General features: G+C 57.5%; 1 protein-coding gene across 1 annotated transcript in view; it reads right to left on the bottom strand.

Annotated features, from left to right (window-relative positions):
* Positions 1–13,367, bottom strand: part of SHISA6 (shisa family member 6) — a 274,644-nt gene extending 261,277 nt beyond the window's left edge. Inside the window, exon 1 of the mRNA XM_066364895.1 lies at positions 12,730–13,367. Coding sequence (XP_066220992.1) covers positions 12,730–13,367 — 638 coding nt within the window. The remainder of the gene's footprint in view (positions 1–12,729) is intronic.
* Between the last annotated feature and the right edge of the window lie 308 nt (positions 13,368–13,675).

Below are 13,675 nucleotides of genomic sequence, written 5' to 3'. Positions count from 1 at the left end.
ACCACGTTGCCCAGGTCCCGTTTGGAGAAATTTCTGTGTCGACGCGGTTACAGCAGGACAGGTTCAAGGAGGAGAGTGGAGGGGCCGGGGGAGGGTGCCCCACGCACAACTCGACAGAAGTGAGCAAGGATCGGAAGGACAGATGGAGAAAGGAGGGATGGTGGGCACACACACACACACACACACACCAACAACAACAACAACAACGACACAAGCAGGAACATTTTAATGATGTGACTTAAAGGAGAGAGAGAGAGAGAGGGGCAGACCCTCTGCTAAAACACCCAATTCTCTTCGCAGATGCGTGGAGGTGGGGGACAAGGGGCTAGCAGGGAGGTGGGTTAAGAAAACTGGCCTCTGAGTATCTGGGAATAGAAAGGCAGAATGATTCCCCCGCAGCAGGAGAAGCCTTCTAAGCTCTTGGGATCGCATTCCTGGGAAAGTCCAGGCCAATTTCTCAGGACGTAGCGAAAAAGCAAGAGAGGGCCATCTGCTAATCCCACAAGGCGGCTGGACTCCAGCCTCTCCCGCGTGTCCTCCGGCCAGGCCTCAAGCCGCATCATCTCAAGGAGGCGGGGTCACGTGACTGCCACATCAGCAGAGCCGCCCAGACCCCAGAGTTCCCTGCTGATGGGATCTGAGGCTGATTCTAGGGCTGGGGAAGAAAAGCCCTCCTTACAGCCACTTCTTTGCTGGGATGAGGTTAGGCCCCCTTTTCCTGGCCTGACTTCTGGGGACAAGGACAAACGCCTCCATTTCCCACGACCTCAGGAGGGCCCCTTGATGTCACTTAAAATAAACAGCCATGCCCTGGCCGGTTGGCTCAGTGGTAGAGCATCGGCCCAGCATCTGGAAGTCCGTGGTTCGATTCCCAGTCAGGGCACACAGGAGAAGCGCCCATCTGCTTCTCCGTCCTTCCCTCTCTCCTTTCTTTCTGTCTCTCACTTCGTCTCCCGCAGCCAAGGCTCCATTGGAGCAAAGTTGGCCCAGGCACTGAGGATGGCTCCATGGCCACTGCCTCAGGCGCTAGGATGGCTCCAGTTGCAGTGGAGCAACAACCCAGATAGGCAAAGCATCGCCCCCTGGTGGGCATGCCAGGTGGATCTTGGTCAGGCGCATGAGGGAGTCTGTCTCTGCCTCCCTACTTCTTACTTCGAAAAAATACCAAAAAAAAAAAAAAAAAGAAAAGAAAAGAACAGCCACACCTCCTGGCCAGGCTGTCCCTCTCAGGGCTCAGATCTCTCCCCTCACTGGAGCAGCAAAACCAAAGGAAGAGGGAAGGAGGTGACCGTGGATGAGAAGCATTCTGCCCAGAAGAAGACATTTGGCTAAGGGATCCACAAATATGTCCAGGGGACAGATGTCCTAGGTAATGAGACTTTAATGCCGGAGCTAATGGGAACAGTACACGAGACCAAATGCCAAAAAAGCAAGGAGTAATGAGAATGTTTGGGAAGCCCACGGAAAGCAGTGATGCCGCTGCTCCCAACGCCGGGGAGCGGGCCAAGGATGTAGCCACCCAGCCTGCTTGGAACCCAGCCTCCGTGAGTCCTGAGACGAGACGGGGGATGGTCACCTTCCACAAGGAGGATCCAGGCTTCTCCCATCCTCTGAGTAGAAGTGGGGGTGATCCAGGGTGGGGCTCAGGAACCCCACGATCCTAGGGAGAGCCAGGGAAACAGTTCCCACACTCACCTCCATTGGATGAGTGCCCTGGGCAGGGGCCCCTGCCCTTGACCCACAGGCCAGGGAGTGAGAGCCATCGGTGACCACCCCCACGGCCATCAGCACCACCACCACCAATGACCATGAGGACCAGAGCCTGAGAGTAACACCCAAGCCTCTCAGGGTTTCCCAGGATGCCTTCTGTTTCTCGGGCCTTCAAGGACAGAGGCCTTGCAGACACAAGAAACAGGAAGGGTACGGATGAAAGAGGCAGAGACAAAGAGGATGGAGACGGGAAAAGACCAGCACTAGAGCAGGGGAGCAGACGTGAGCTGGCCGGAGTTCTGCATCTTGCGTGCACCCCGCCGGAGGTTATAAATGGGGCAGGGAGGAGAAGTGTGATCAGTGGAGCTGTCTGTGAGCTGCACATCTCAGTAATTAAGCTGGGAACGGCTCAAGGTCCATCCACTTACCACCAGCCTGCCCGCTCTGTTCCCTGGCACCCCGATGACTCCCGGGGGCTAGCGTTCGTGCAGAATTGCCCCGGGGTTCCTTCCACACTGCGGATGGTTTTATGTTTTGGTTGCCATGTTCTTTTTTAACCTCCATCAATATGAGGGTGTTTGACTGGGTTTCGGATTTTACATCTTCTTTGTCTTACCTTCACTATCTTCAACCAATACCGTCTATTCTTGAAAAAAAAGAGTCTTTTCACCAGCTGGGGTTCCTCGGTACGCGGCATGCAGTGTACGTGAGGGTCACCGGCCCGGTTCTGAAGCACCCTGATCAGTCGGTCATTTATCTTCCCACCCCTTACTGTGACAACCTGCCCAGGGCAGGAGGGAGCAGGTGGGTCTTTGCTTTCTCACGTAATCTGAGTATCACTGACTATTTATATCCAGGGAGGGAAGAGCCAGCTGCCCCGCTGGCCCCGGAGGAGATGGGGAACAGCAATGCACTGGCTTTATGGCCTTTCACAGTTGCTAAACCCTCCGAGCTGGTTTCAGGGGTGAGATTCAGCCGGCTCACACTGGTTCAGCAGGACCAATACCTAACTTTTTGTTGAGTTTGGAGAACCGGTTGTTGAAATGGCACTGGTGATCAGGGTACTCTCTAAAGTGGGCGCCTGGGCAGCCACCCAATGTGGAAATCACAAATTGACATTTCTTACTCTTTTTGAACATTCATCTGCACAACAGTGTATTCTAAGTGCCTGTCGTCATGTTCATTCCATCCGTAGATGAAAAAAATGGCAAGTGAGGATGCCAGTCAAGAAATAATATGGACCCTGGCTGGTTGGTTCAGTGCTAGAGCATCGGCCTGGCGTGCAGAAGTCCCGGGTTTGATTCCCGGCCAGGGCACATAGGAGAAGCACCCATCTGCTTCTCCACCCCTCCCCCTCTCCTTCCTTTCTATCTCTCTCTTTCCCTCCCGCAGCGAGGCTCCATTGGAGCAAAGATGGCCCGGGCGCTGGGGATGGCTCCTTGGCCTCTGCCCCAGGCGCTAGAGTGGTTCTGGTAGCAACAGAGCGACGCCCCAGAGGGGCAGAGCATCACCCCCTGGTGGGCAGAGCGTCACCCCCTGGTGGGCGTGCTGGGTGGATCCCGGTTGGGCGCATGCGGGAGTCTGTCTGACTGTCTCTCCCCGTTTCCAGCTTCAGAAAAATACAAAAAAAAAAAAAAAAAGAAATAATATGGAAAGATCTTAAATAACAGTTTTATTGGTTTTCTTTTGTCAGGTATTACTTAATATTTTTTCATTAATATTTTAAAACTCTTCTAACATAATCTAGTTTTGTGGGGCTTTTATTGTTCTTATTTACATATTAAAATTCATGAAATAATAAACTACCTTTTGGTATACTGTTATTTTATACTTCAAACGGCCATTAGGGCAGAGCATCAGTTGGTAAATTAGTTGAATCCCACCACTGACTGATTTCCTCACAGGGTAAATAGTCACGATACTCACAGGGTAATGAGAGGATGCGGTCAAACAGCACCAAGTAAGTGCCAAGGGCTCCGGGTGCAGACGGAGCAAGCCAGGGAGCTGGAGCTCTGTGAGTGCTTCCTCCCTGCTGCCTCCACTGCCTTGAGTGCTCATCTAAGGGAAAGCTCAGGTCCTCCTGAACTCCGCCCTGCTGGGGCTGCAGGGCGGTGGGGGTTGCAGTGCGGTGGGCTGTAGTGAGATGGGCTGTAGGGTGATGGGCTGTAGTGAGATGGGCTGTAGGACGATGGGGCTGTGGGGTGATGGGCTGTAGGACGATGGGGCTGTGGGGTGATGGGCTGTAGGGTGATGGGGCTGTGGGGTGATGGGCTGTAGGACGATGGGGCTGTGGGGTGATGGGCTGTAGGGTGATGGGGCTGTGGGGTGATGGGCTGTAGGACGATGGGGCTGTGGGGCGATGGGGCTGTAGGGCGATGGGCTGTGGGGCGATGGGGCTGTGGGGCGATGGGCTGTGGGGCGATGGGGCTGTGGGGTGATGGGCTGTGGGGCAATGGGGCTGTGGGGTGATGGGCTGTAGGGTGATGGGCTGTGGGGTGATGGGCTGTGGGGTGATGGGCTGTGGGGCGATGGGGCTGTGGGGTGATGGGCTGTGGGGCGATGGGCTGTGGGGCGATGGGGCTGTAGGGCGATGGGGCTGTAGGGTGATGGGGCTGTAGGGTGATGGGCTGTAGGGTGATGGGCTGTGGGGCGATGGGGCTGTAGGGTGATGGGCTGTAGGGTGATGGGGCTGTAGGGTGATGGGCTGTAGGGTGATGGGCTGTGGGGCGATGGGGCTGTAGGGTGATGGGCTGTAGGGTGATGGGCTGTGGGGCGATGGGGCTGTAGGGTGATGGGCTGTAGGGTGATGGGCTGTGGGGCGATGGGGCTGTGGGGTGATGGGGCTGTAGGGTGATGGGGCTGTAGGGTGATGGGCTGTAGGGTGATGGGGCTGTAGGGTGATGGGCTGTGGGGCGATGGGGCTGTAGGGTGATGGGCTGTAGGGTGATGGGCTGTGGGGCGATGGGGCTGTAGGGTGATGGGCTGTGGGGCGATGGGGCTGTAGGGTGATGGGCTGTGGGGCGATGGGGCTGTAGGGTGATGGGCTGTGGGGCGATGGGGCTGTAGGGTGATGGGCTGTAGGGTGATGGGCTGTGGGGCGATGGGGCTGTAGGGTGATGGGCTGTGGGGCGATGGGGCTGTAGGGTGATGGGCTGTAGGGCGATGGGGCTGTAGGGCGATGGGGCTGTAGGGTGATGGGCTGTGGGGCGATGGGGCTGTAGGGTGATGGGCTGTGGGGCGATGGGGCTGTGGGGCGATGGGGCTGTGGGGTGATGGGCTGTGGGGCGATGGGCTGTAGGGTGATGGGCTGTGGGGTGATGGGCTGTGGGGTGATGGGCTGTGGGGTGATGGGCTGTGGGGTGATGGGCTGTGGGGCGATGGGCTGTGGGGTGATGGGCTGTGGGGTGATGGGCTGTGGGGTGATGGGCTGTGGGGTGATGGGCTGTGGGGTGATGGGCTGTAGGGTGATGGGCTGTGGGGTGATGGGCTGTGGGGTGATGGGCTGTGGGGTGATGGGCTATAGGGTGATGGGCTGTAGGGTAATGGGGGTTGTATAAGCTTTTGGGAGGTGGCTGACCCTTGAGCAGAGGAGAGGGGCCGTACAGAGCAGGACTGACTCCTCCCAGGACGACCCAGAATGCCCTTTAGACCCCAATCCTGGCCATACGCATCCCAAAGAAATCAGCGTTCCTTTAGGTTCCGAATTGAATTCGGAGTCTCAGTGGAGCTCTCTGTCTACTGTCTCATGCAGAGATGGGGGGCTTTCTCTTTCCTCCCCCACCCTCTGTGGGGCAGTTTTTGAGCTGTTATTGCACATTCACCCCCCTCCTTTCCCCTCTCCCAAGTTCTCCCCCGTCGGCCCTGACACACTGAATAAGGTGTGAGGCCAGTTTCCTGAAGGCCAGTAGCTGCCCCACAGTGGCCATCGTGGAGAACCAGGCCTGATGGCAGGGCGGCCGCTCATCACCAGAACGGACATCTCTTCTGGGCGCCGGCCTGCGAGACGGCTGACACCCTCCAAGGACAGCGGGTCTCCTTCCGGGAGGTGTTGTTTATTTCTGACAAATAACAGCCGATCACCTATGCCACTCATCGGCCCCAGCCCAATGACTTCCTGCTGCTTACAAGAATCAAATCCACCTTAAGAGGATAAAAATATGCGACTGCTACGGAGAGTCACAATGACAACAATGACATGCCCCGGGCTCTGAAAGCACTTCGAACAGGGGAGCGGCGGCAACATTTTCTGGGGAGGAATCAGTGTGCGGCCTTCCAAGCAGACTGCTTCGAAGGATGACCGATTAGGAGATGTACATCCTGGTTCTTTCAAAAGAAGAATCGGACGCACTGCCTGCAAAAGGCCCCTCCACCCAAATGCTCGCCACAGAGATTAATTTCACACAATGATTGAACCCAAATATCCAGCTTCATTAGCCAGCCCTACCTGATGCTTCTTCGGACCCTCTCCTCTCCCCTCTTCTCCCCCGCCCCTCCTCTCCCCCTGCCCCGCCCCGCTCCCCACCTCCCCTGGGCCCTGTGCTCTGCTGGTCCAGAGCTGAGAAAGGGCAGGACTGGCCGCAGTGAGTGCACTTCTGTGGCGGAGACCTGTAGGAGCCATCCCTCCCGGAGGACAGACCTGACACCCCCCACACTCAGGCCTACAGGGTGCCCGGAGACGTCCGGTGTCTGGCCAAGCTGACACCCAGTGACCTGGGGGGTGTGGACAGTCTCGCCCATCTCTGGGAGAGAGAGCGCGCGATCACAGCCCGTTCTTCACTAAGGGCCCCGCCCGCGGTCTCCTCCCGTGACCCGCTGCCTGGTTCTCAGCCCCCCGGCTCGCGCTCTCTCTTCCTCCACGGCCTGCGTTACTCAGATCTTATTACAGGGTGATGCTCACTTAGCTCAGGCTACTGTTCTTTTAGAAACATACGTGGAAAAACTGCAAAAAAGGACCAGGAAAGGTCAACGCAAATCACTTTAGTGGATGGAAAAGCAATGAGGAAAGGCTACAAAAAAAATAAAAAATAAAAAATAAAAAATGCAGGGATGAAAGAGAAGGGAGAAGGCTGTGCCTTCTATCTCTAATCTGCAAGTTATTCTGGTGATGACCAAAGAGTCTGTGTGGAGAGCAGAGCGCAGAGGAGGTTTACACGGAGCCAGAGGGGGCCAAGCAGCCCTGTGGTAGGGACCCCGGCCCGGAACGCAGGCACCGGCTTCCAGACCACACACGCCCACCGGCTCCAGCCAGGAAGCCCTGGCCTCGTGCTCCATCCGGCCTCCGTGTACTTCCGCCGTCTCGCTTATGAAATGGAGGAGTTGGGCTCAGTGGCTTGCTTGACTTGCCATACCCGACACACGCCGGCTCGCGAGGGGCTGAGACCCTCCGCGGGTGCGCTGGCCCATCCCCCCCCCACCCCCTCTTCCCGCACCGCAGCATCTGCAGAAGGAGAGGCTAGAAATGCGAGGTCACCAACGTGACTCAGGGAAAAACAATGGGGTAGAGTTTCCCAAGACAGAGAAAAGAGGGAAATAATGACAGCAGAAGGCATTTAAAAAAAAACAACCAAAACCAAAACAACCCCCATGAATTTAACTTAGGCCCTGACAGAGCCTGTCCGAGGCCCCTGCCCCAGCACCAGGCTCAAACACAGTATGAATCCGTAAGTTCCAGCCACACTTCCGCGGTTCCACAAGACTGAGACTGTCAAGGGATATAACAAAAATTGTGAGACGGGATGCATTTAAATCCACCATCCTTTCCAAAAGAAACCCAGAGCTCGCAGGCTTCAGAACGGGGAGAGTGTGACAGGGAAGGAGAGACGATGTCCGCTGCCCAGCCGGTCGCCGAGGGCCAGTTCCCGCAAGTGGCCGAGGAGAAACCAGAAAGGGAAGGTCCAGAGGCAACCCTGCCAGGCCCTGAGAAACCAGGCCGGGAGCTGGAAGAAGGGAGCTCCTGTTGATGTAGTTCCCTTCTCTTCCAGACCCGGGGCCGTCTGGCTGGGGCCGAGGCCGTACACTCGCTCCCCCAGCTCACCTGCTCAGCTGTCTGCCACTGCCCCCTGCGCAATTCATTTGAATCTGCCGCGCAGTCCACCTGATCTCTCATTAAATAAAATAAAAAAAAGATGGGGAAAAAGGAATTGGACTTTCCTCTCCACCTGGGCCTCGGTAGCCTCGTGGTGCGGGTCAAGTCTCCTTATTTTAGCAGCAGGGTCCTCCCAAAGTGTGCGCTCTGAGCGCGGGGTGGAGAAGGAGGGATAGACGTGGGCCTGCGTGCCTTGTGGGCCTGGGGTTGGGTGGGAGAGGACAGGAAGACAGCCAATCGCAGAGCAGGGAGAACTGCCACACCCCAGGCATTTTTTTAAAAAGTACACATTTGCACAGTTGACCGGCTAGATCAAGAATGAACGCTGCTGGCCTCAGGCGTCCACGGTAACACCCGCTTTACAGTTGGAAGCACACCTTTGCGCGCAGCACGTGAGCAGGCCACACCCGCTGAAGGAACGCGCAGGCGTGTCTCTGCAGGGGTCACGGGGGAACCAGGCACAGGGTCCGGGTAACGCTGCCCACTTTTCACCTGCCTGCCTTCCTCCTTTTACTGTGCTGGCTCCTTCCTTTTCCCGGTGTCTCTCCTTAACCGCTCCTCCACAGGCCTTCAACTTCCCCACAGCTGTGCTGCTTCCCTTCCGTGCATTTTTACTCAAAGAACATGAAAAACACGCTAGACTAAGACCTTCAGTCCATGACAAGAAGTTTTTGTTTTTCTTTTCTTTCTTTCTCTCAACTACTATATTGGGAGAAAAAAAGAAAGAAAGAAAGAAAGAAGAAAGAAAGAAAGAAAGAAAGAAAGAAAGAAAGAAGAAAGAAAGAAAGAAAGAAAGAAAGAAAGAAAGAAAGAAAGAAGAGAGAAAACAACAAGTTAACCCTGTTTAGATCAATTCATTATAATAAGCCCACAGCGCTTCAAAAAAAAATGGAACGTTTGGGGTGATTTGACAATTCGTTGCCCAGGAACTCCAGAAGAGAACTCAGGAAACCAGCCAGCAATGCGGCCCTGCAGTGAGTTACGTGTTCTGTGAGGGGAAGAGACACAGCGCTTTGGGTTTGTAATTAATTTCTGGGGGGAGAAAAGGTGGAACCAAGGACTCCCTGGGTTCCTCTAGAAATAAACAGAGGAATTCAAAGACGAAGGGCTCTTCTGACGGCTGTTTAGCTCACCTCCTGATACTTCTCCTTTTGCCTCAAGACATCTCCTGAGGGTTTTCTTCCCACAGCCCCCCCCATTCCTCCATGCCCTCGTCCCTGTGCAGGTCAGGGCAGGACCCAGGGCACCCCTTTATCATCAGCATCTAACACATCGTAACAGCTTCCCGACCCATCTATTAATTAGGCTTTTTTTTTTTTTTTTTTTTTTAAATAAAAGCCACACAGTTTCTCCCTTGGAATGATTCTCATCTCCAAGACACTGACGAATCAACTCAGGGAGAGAGAAAGAAAGAGGTTTGAATGTGAGACAGTGTATGGCATTGAATGTCAAAAAGCAGTCAGTCTCCGAGGCTGTTTCCTGGGAAGACCCCGGGCTCCTGGAAAACATCAGCAGCTCTGGCTGAAGAACAGCCCGGGGAAGCTTCCAGGACCCTCTCAGGAAACACTACAACTGGTGGCTGCCTCCAGCCCAGGCTTGAGCCTCAGCCTGGGCAGGTGAAACGGAGGAGGTGAGGTAGGGGCCCTGCTGGGAAAGGGGCTTCCGTCGGGAAAGGACACCCCGTGTTTCTCCAGGGGTGGCCCTGCTGCTCCAAAGCATGCGGTTCTTGTGCCTGTCCCCTCTCCGTCCCCCTGCTCAGTGTGGCAGTGCTCACTTGTTAGACTTGCCGGAGAGCTGACCATTTCCCCTCCAGACACTGACTTCTCCCATGGAAGCAGGATGGCAAGGTCTACTCCGTTCTGGAAGAGTCTGAATCTGTCCAGCCCGGAAAAGACCAAAGAGGCAAAGGCAAGCCCTAACCTAAGGAATGCGAGCCAATGGGCGGCCAGGACACCCCAGGAGGAGGCAGGTGGGTGAGCCCATCCCTTCTACGGCTCCCAAGTGCATCCCTTTCCATGAGGCAGCCCCCGCCTCACCCAGTCCCGGCCTGCCCACCGTCCATCTCCAGAGGGAAGCACACAGCAATAGGCCCCTCGCCTTTGCAGAAAGGACATGTCTTTTCTGAACGATTTCAAGGACGAGGCAACCGAGTGCACGTCCCACTTTCTCCATTGCCCTTCACAGAGTGCGCTTTCTTTCCTACCCCTCCTTCTCCCCAGACAAACTCATTCTGGTATAAATGCATACCTCCTTCTCCATCGCACTCTCCTCTTCCCCACCCCGACCCCCCAACAAGACACTCCGCACAGTCAAGTCCCCGAAAGAGCAAGCGGTGACCTCTGGGATGCGAGCTAAGTGAGAGGAGTCGTGGGAATGTGCACGCCCACGGGCCCGTGAGCAGCTCCCTGAAATACACACCCTCCCCCCGTCACGCCTGGGGAGAGGTCGAGATGAGATGCAGTTGTGCCTGAGTTGCCCAAAATTGAAAAATCAGTTTCCGTCACCTGCCTGCGATGGCTCAGGGAGTGTCCTAGACGGATCGGTACGCTGTGCTTCCCTTCCGCCCCCAAACACGGAGAGAGGCGCTGCCCCGTCCCTAACACGCCCGAGGTGATGGCTTCCCAAGCACTGATCAGGCCAGACGGCAGCTGCTGGGAGAGGTGCTCTGAGCTGAATAAATCAGGAGGCGAATTTGAGGGAGAAGCACCCCACATTTCCGTAATGGGCTGAGGGCTGAAAGGCGTCCCCTTTTCCACGCTCACCTCTGCTCCGCAGCCCCACGGAGAACCTGCCCCCAACAGCATCGCCGCTGAGCCACACACCCCTCAGCCTACTTGGGGGTGGGGGGTGGGGGGAGACCAGTGTAGCAGGGAAGGGAGAAAACACCTAGGGAGACACGTGGCATCCGCAGGGTCACACACCAACAGGACGCGGGCCAACGCCAGCATCCAAGCACCATCGCTGTCTTTCCAGGTGACGGCAAGTAAACTAAGTCAGAGGTCTGTGGCAGGGTCAGGGCAGGCAGGCGGCCGCTCTCTCTGAGCGAGCGGAGAGCAATGGCTCGGAGAGGACAGAAACCCACACCGCCCTGTGTGTGACCCAACCTGAAGGCCACAGCCAGCGTGCAGAGTGTGGTGAGCACCCAGGGCCGGAGGAGAAGCTGACAGGAGACAGTCCCTGGGGCTGGCAGCAGAGCTCGAGGGAGGAAAAGGACCAGGACATCTGTTTCGGGAAGGTGCTTGCTCACCGTTCCTCCCCCGCTTCCCAAAGGGAGCAAACAGAACTCTTCATCAGGGAAGACCCTAAGGAGGGAGTGTCCTGTCCCTGGTGGGAGGGAGTGTCCTGTCCCTGGTGGGAGGGAGTGTCCTGTCCCTGGTGGGAGGGAGTGTCCTGTCCCTGGTGGCTGTCCGTCCCGCTTGTCCTCTGCATTTGCGAACTGGCACTGACCACAGCTCAGCTGTCACAATTTCTCCACCAGTTCCCAGGACGGGTCCAGACACAGACACACTATCTGAGAGATGAGATGGGGACGCCATAGAGGGTGGGCAGCTTAGAGTGACCAGTGAGGGCCATCAGCGGGGCTCCTGAGCCCAACACTCGAGTGTGTCGGTACCGAAGTGCCCACACTTTGAGGACTGGACTCAACTAAGCCTGCTGAGAGGTTATCATCTTTTCTCAACAGTATAAGGGGGAAAAAAATATGCCCAGAAATTTCTATCTGCCTCTCTCTCTTCATCAAGGTACAGGTGATTAATGTTCACAGCAGGGAGGGAAGAAGGTTTTCAGGACAAAAGTCTAAAACAAGCAGAGTGCAAAGATGAGCTAAAAGATGGCTCAGGGTGGGGGCCTTCTGGGTAAACTCGGAAGCAGGCCTGGCCTGGGGGGGGGGGGTCCTGGTTACCATGGAAGCGCACGCATCCTGTGCCAGAAAGGGAGGAAGTTCCCAGGGCAGGATCCGTTCCCTGAAAGGGCTCCGTTGAACCATGTCCAGCCATTCATCCTCACCAGGGGCCTGGCAGCGAAGCCCAGTTTGCATCCCCAGGGTGCTTGTTCCTGGACTTGTCAAGAGAGCCTGGCTTCCTGCTCTCAGGGTGTTGACTGCCCAAGCGTTTTACCAGCAGCTAGAGTGGTGGGGTGGGAGGCAGGCCCAGCGAAACCATGGACAACCTCCTACCATCCTTCTGAGCTCTCGGCGTAAGTTTTGGTAGGAGGTAGCCCCCACCGCCTCCCTGATATAAGCAGTGAAGGGTTCCCAGCATGCTCAGCACAGCGAGAAGCGTTAACTCAGAGGGTTCTGCCTACAGGGTTTGAAAGAACAAGTCCTCCGGGCTCAGCATGGAAGACACGCAGCCCCCTCTGCCAGGATGCACCGAGCAGACACCATCTGCCCTTGGTCAACATGGAATTGCTAAGTCTTTATCCTTCCTCCCCCCTCCCCACTCTGCTCCGGGGAGGGAGGGGCCCTTTGTATATCACCCCCAACTCTTAACACCACCCAGTTTACACCAAACAACGTGCCACTTTCTTCAGTAAGGCTCCACTGTTGGCCACTTCCCTGTACTGAAGGCAGTGCTATGGTCGGACTCCGAATATATGAACAGCTTACACCCAAGTGCCCTCATGATTCATAAACACTAAGCTCTGGACCCCGGCCCAGGGTCACAGAATTTGTAAAATTCTTATACTCAAACTTCACGGACTCCACCCATCCTGATTTCCCTTTGTCTCTCCCCCCGACCACTGAAGAACGTGTTCGCCGTTCTGAAAAGCTGGAGGAGGGGTACCCGAGGCGCCCAGGGTGTTGCGTGTCAGAGAAGCCCAGGGTGACCTGACTCCAGAGAGACAGGAAGTGCGCGGCGGGGCCCGGAGCGGAGAGCACGAGGGAAGCCCGCTCCGAGGGGGCGAGGCCACGGGGACCCGGGAGGAGCTCTCACCTGTGGATGTTCATCTCCCGCGGGGGGCGGTGGGCCTTGTCGTAAGAGACCTTGGCGAAGACGCCGGCCACGATGACGAAGGCGATCACCCCGCAGGTGATGTAGACGGTGAAGTTGGTCTTGTCCTTCTCCGGGTCGTACTTGTCCGCGGGCCCCGGCGACACCACCTTGGTGCTGGGCGTCTGGACCCACACGGGGCTCTGGTAGTTGTTGCACTGGCGCTGGTCTAGCTTCTCGTGGCGCTTCTTGCAGCAGAAGCGGTAGTAGCAGGTGCCGCAGCAGTACAGGTAGCCGCTCTCGCTGTTGTTACACTCGAACTCCTTGTCGTACTGGCCGCTCACGTCGTAGTAGCCCCAGCACGTCTCGTAGGTGACGGTCGCGCTAGCCGCCGCCGCCGCCGCCGCCGCGGGCTGTCCCCGCCGGCTCCCCGCCTCCGGGACGCCGGACGCCCGGGCAGTGCCATTGAGCTCGCGGCCGCCCCGGGCCAGGGCGCCCCCGGGCCGCCGGCCCCCGACGGCAGCGGCGCCGGCGCTCAGGGTCCGGTTGGCAGCGCGGCCGCGGGCGCCGTGGGCGCCGGGCAGCCAGTCCAGGGACTCCAGCGACAGCAGCAGCAGCAGCAGGAGGCGCCGCAGCGCCATGGCGGGGCCGGGCGGGCGGGCGCGAGCAGCTTCGGCGGCAGGCCTCTCCCCGTGGCCGGCGGGCTCCGAGGGCGGCCCCGCTGGCCCGGCAGGCGGCGCGGGGCGGTCAGCGGTCAGCGGCGCCGGGGCGATGGCGCCATCGAGGCGCGATCGGCGGCGGCAGCGGCAGCGGCAGCGGCGCCGGGGGCGCGCCGTGCGCACGGACCGACCAGCCCGGCACGAGCGGCTCAGTTCTCAGGCTGCGCGCCGGCTCCGCGCTCCCCCTGCGGGCTCGGCGCGCCTCCCGGGCAGCCCCATCCCCCGCCGGC

Source organism: Saccopteryx leptura, chromosome 2, assembly GCF_036850995.1.
Source record: "Saccopteryx leptura isolate mSacLep1 chromosome 2, mSacLep1_pri_phased_curated, whole genome shotgun sequence".
NCBI classification, from domain to species: domain Eukaryota; kingdom Metazoa; phylum Chordata; class Mammalia; order Chiroptera; family Emballonuridae; genus Saccopteryx; species Saccopteryx leptura.
This window is presented reverse-complemented; position numbering and strand designations above follow the sequence as displayed.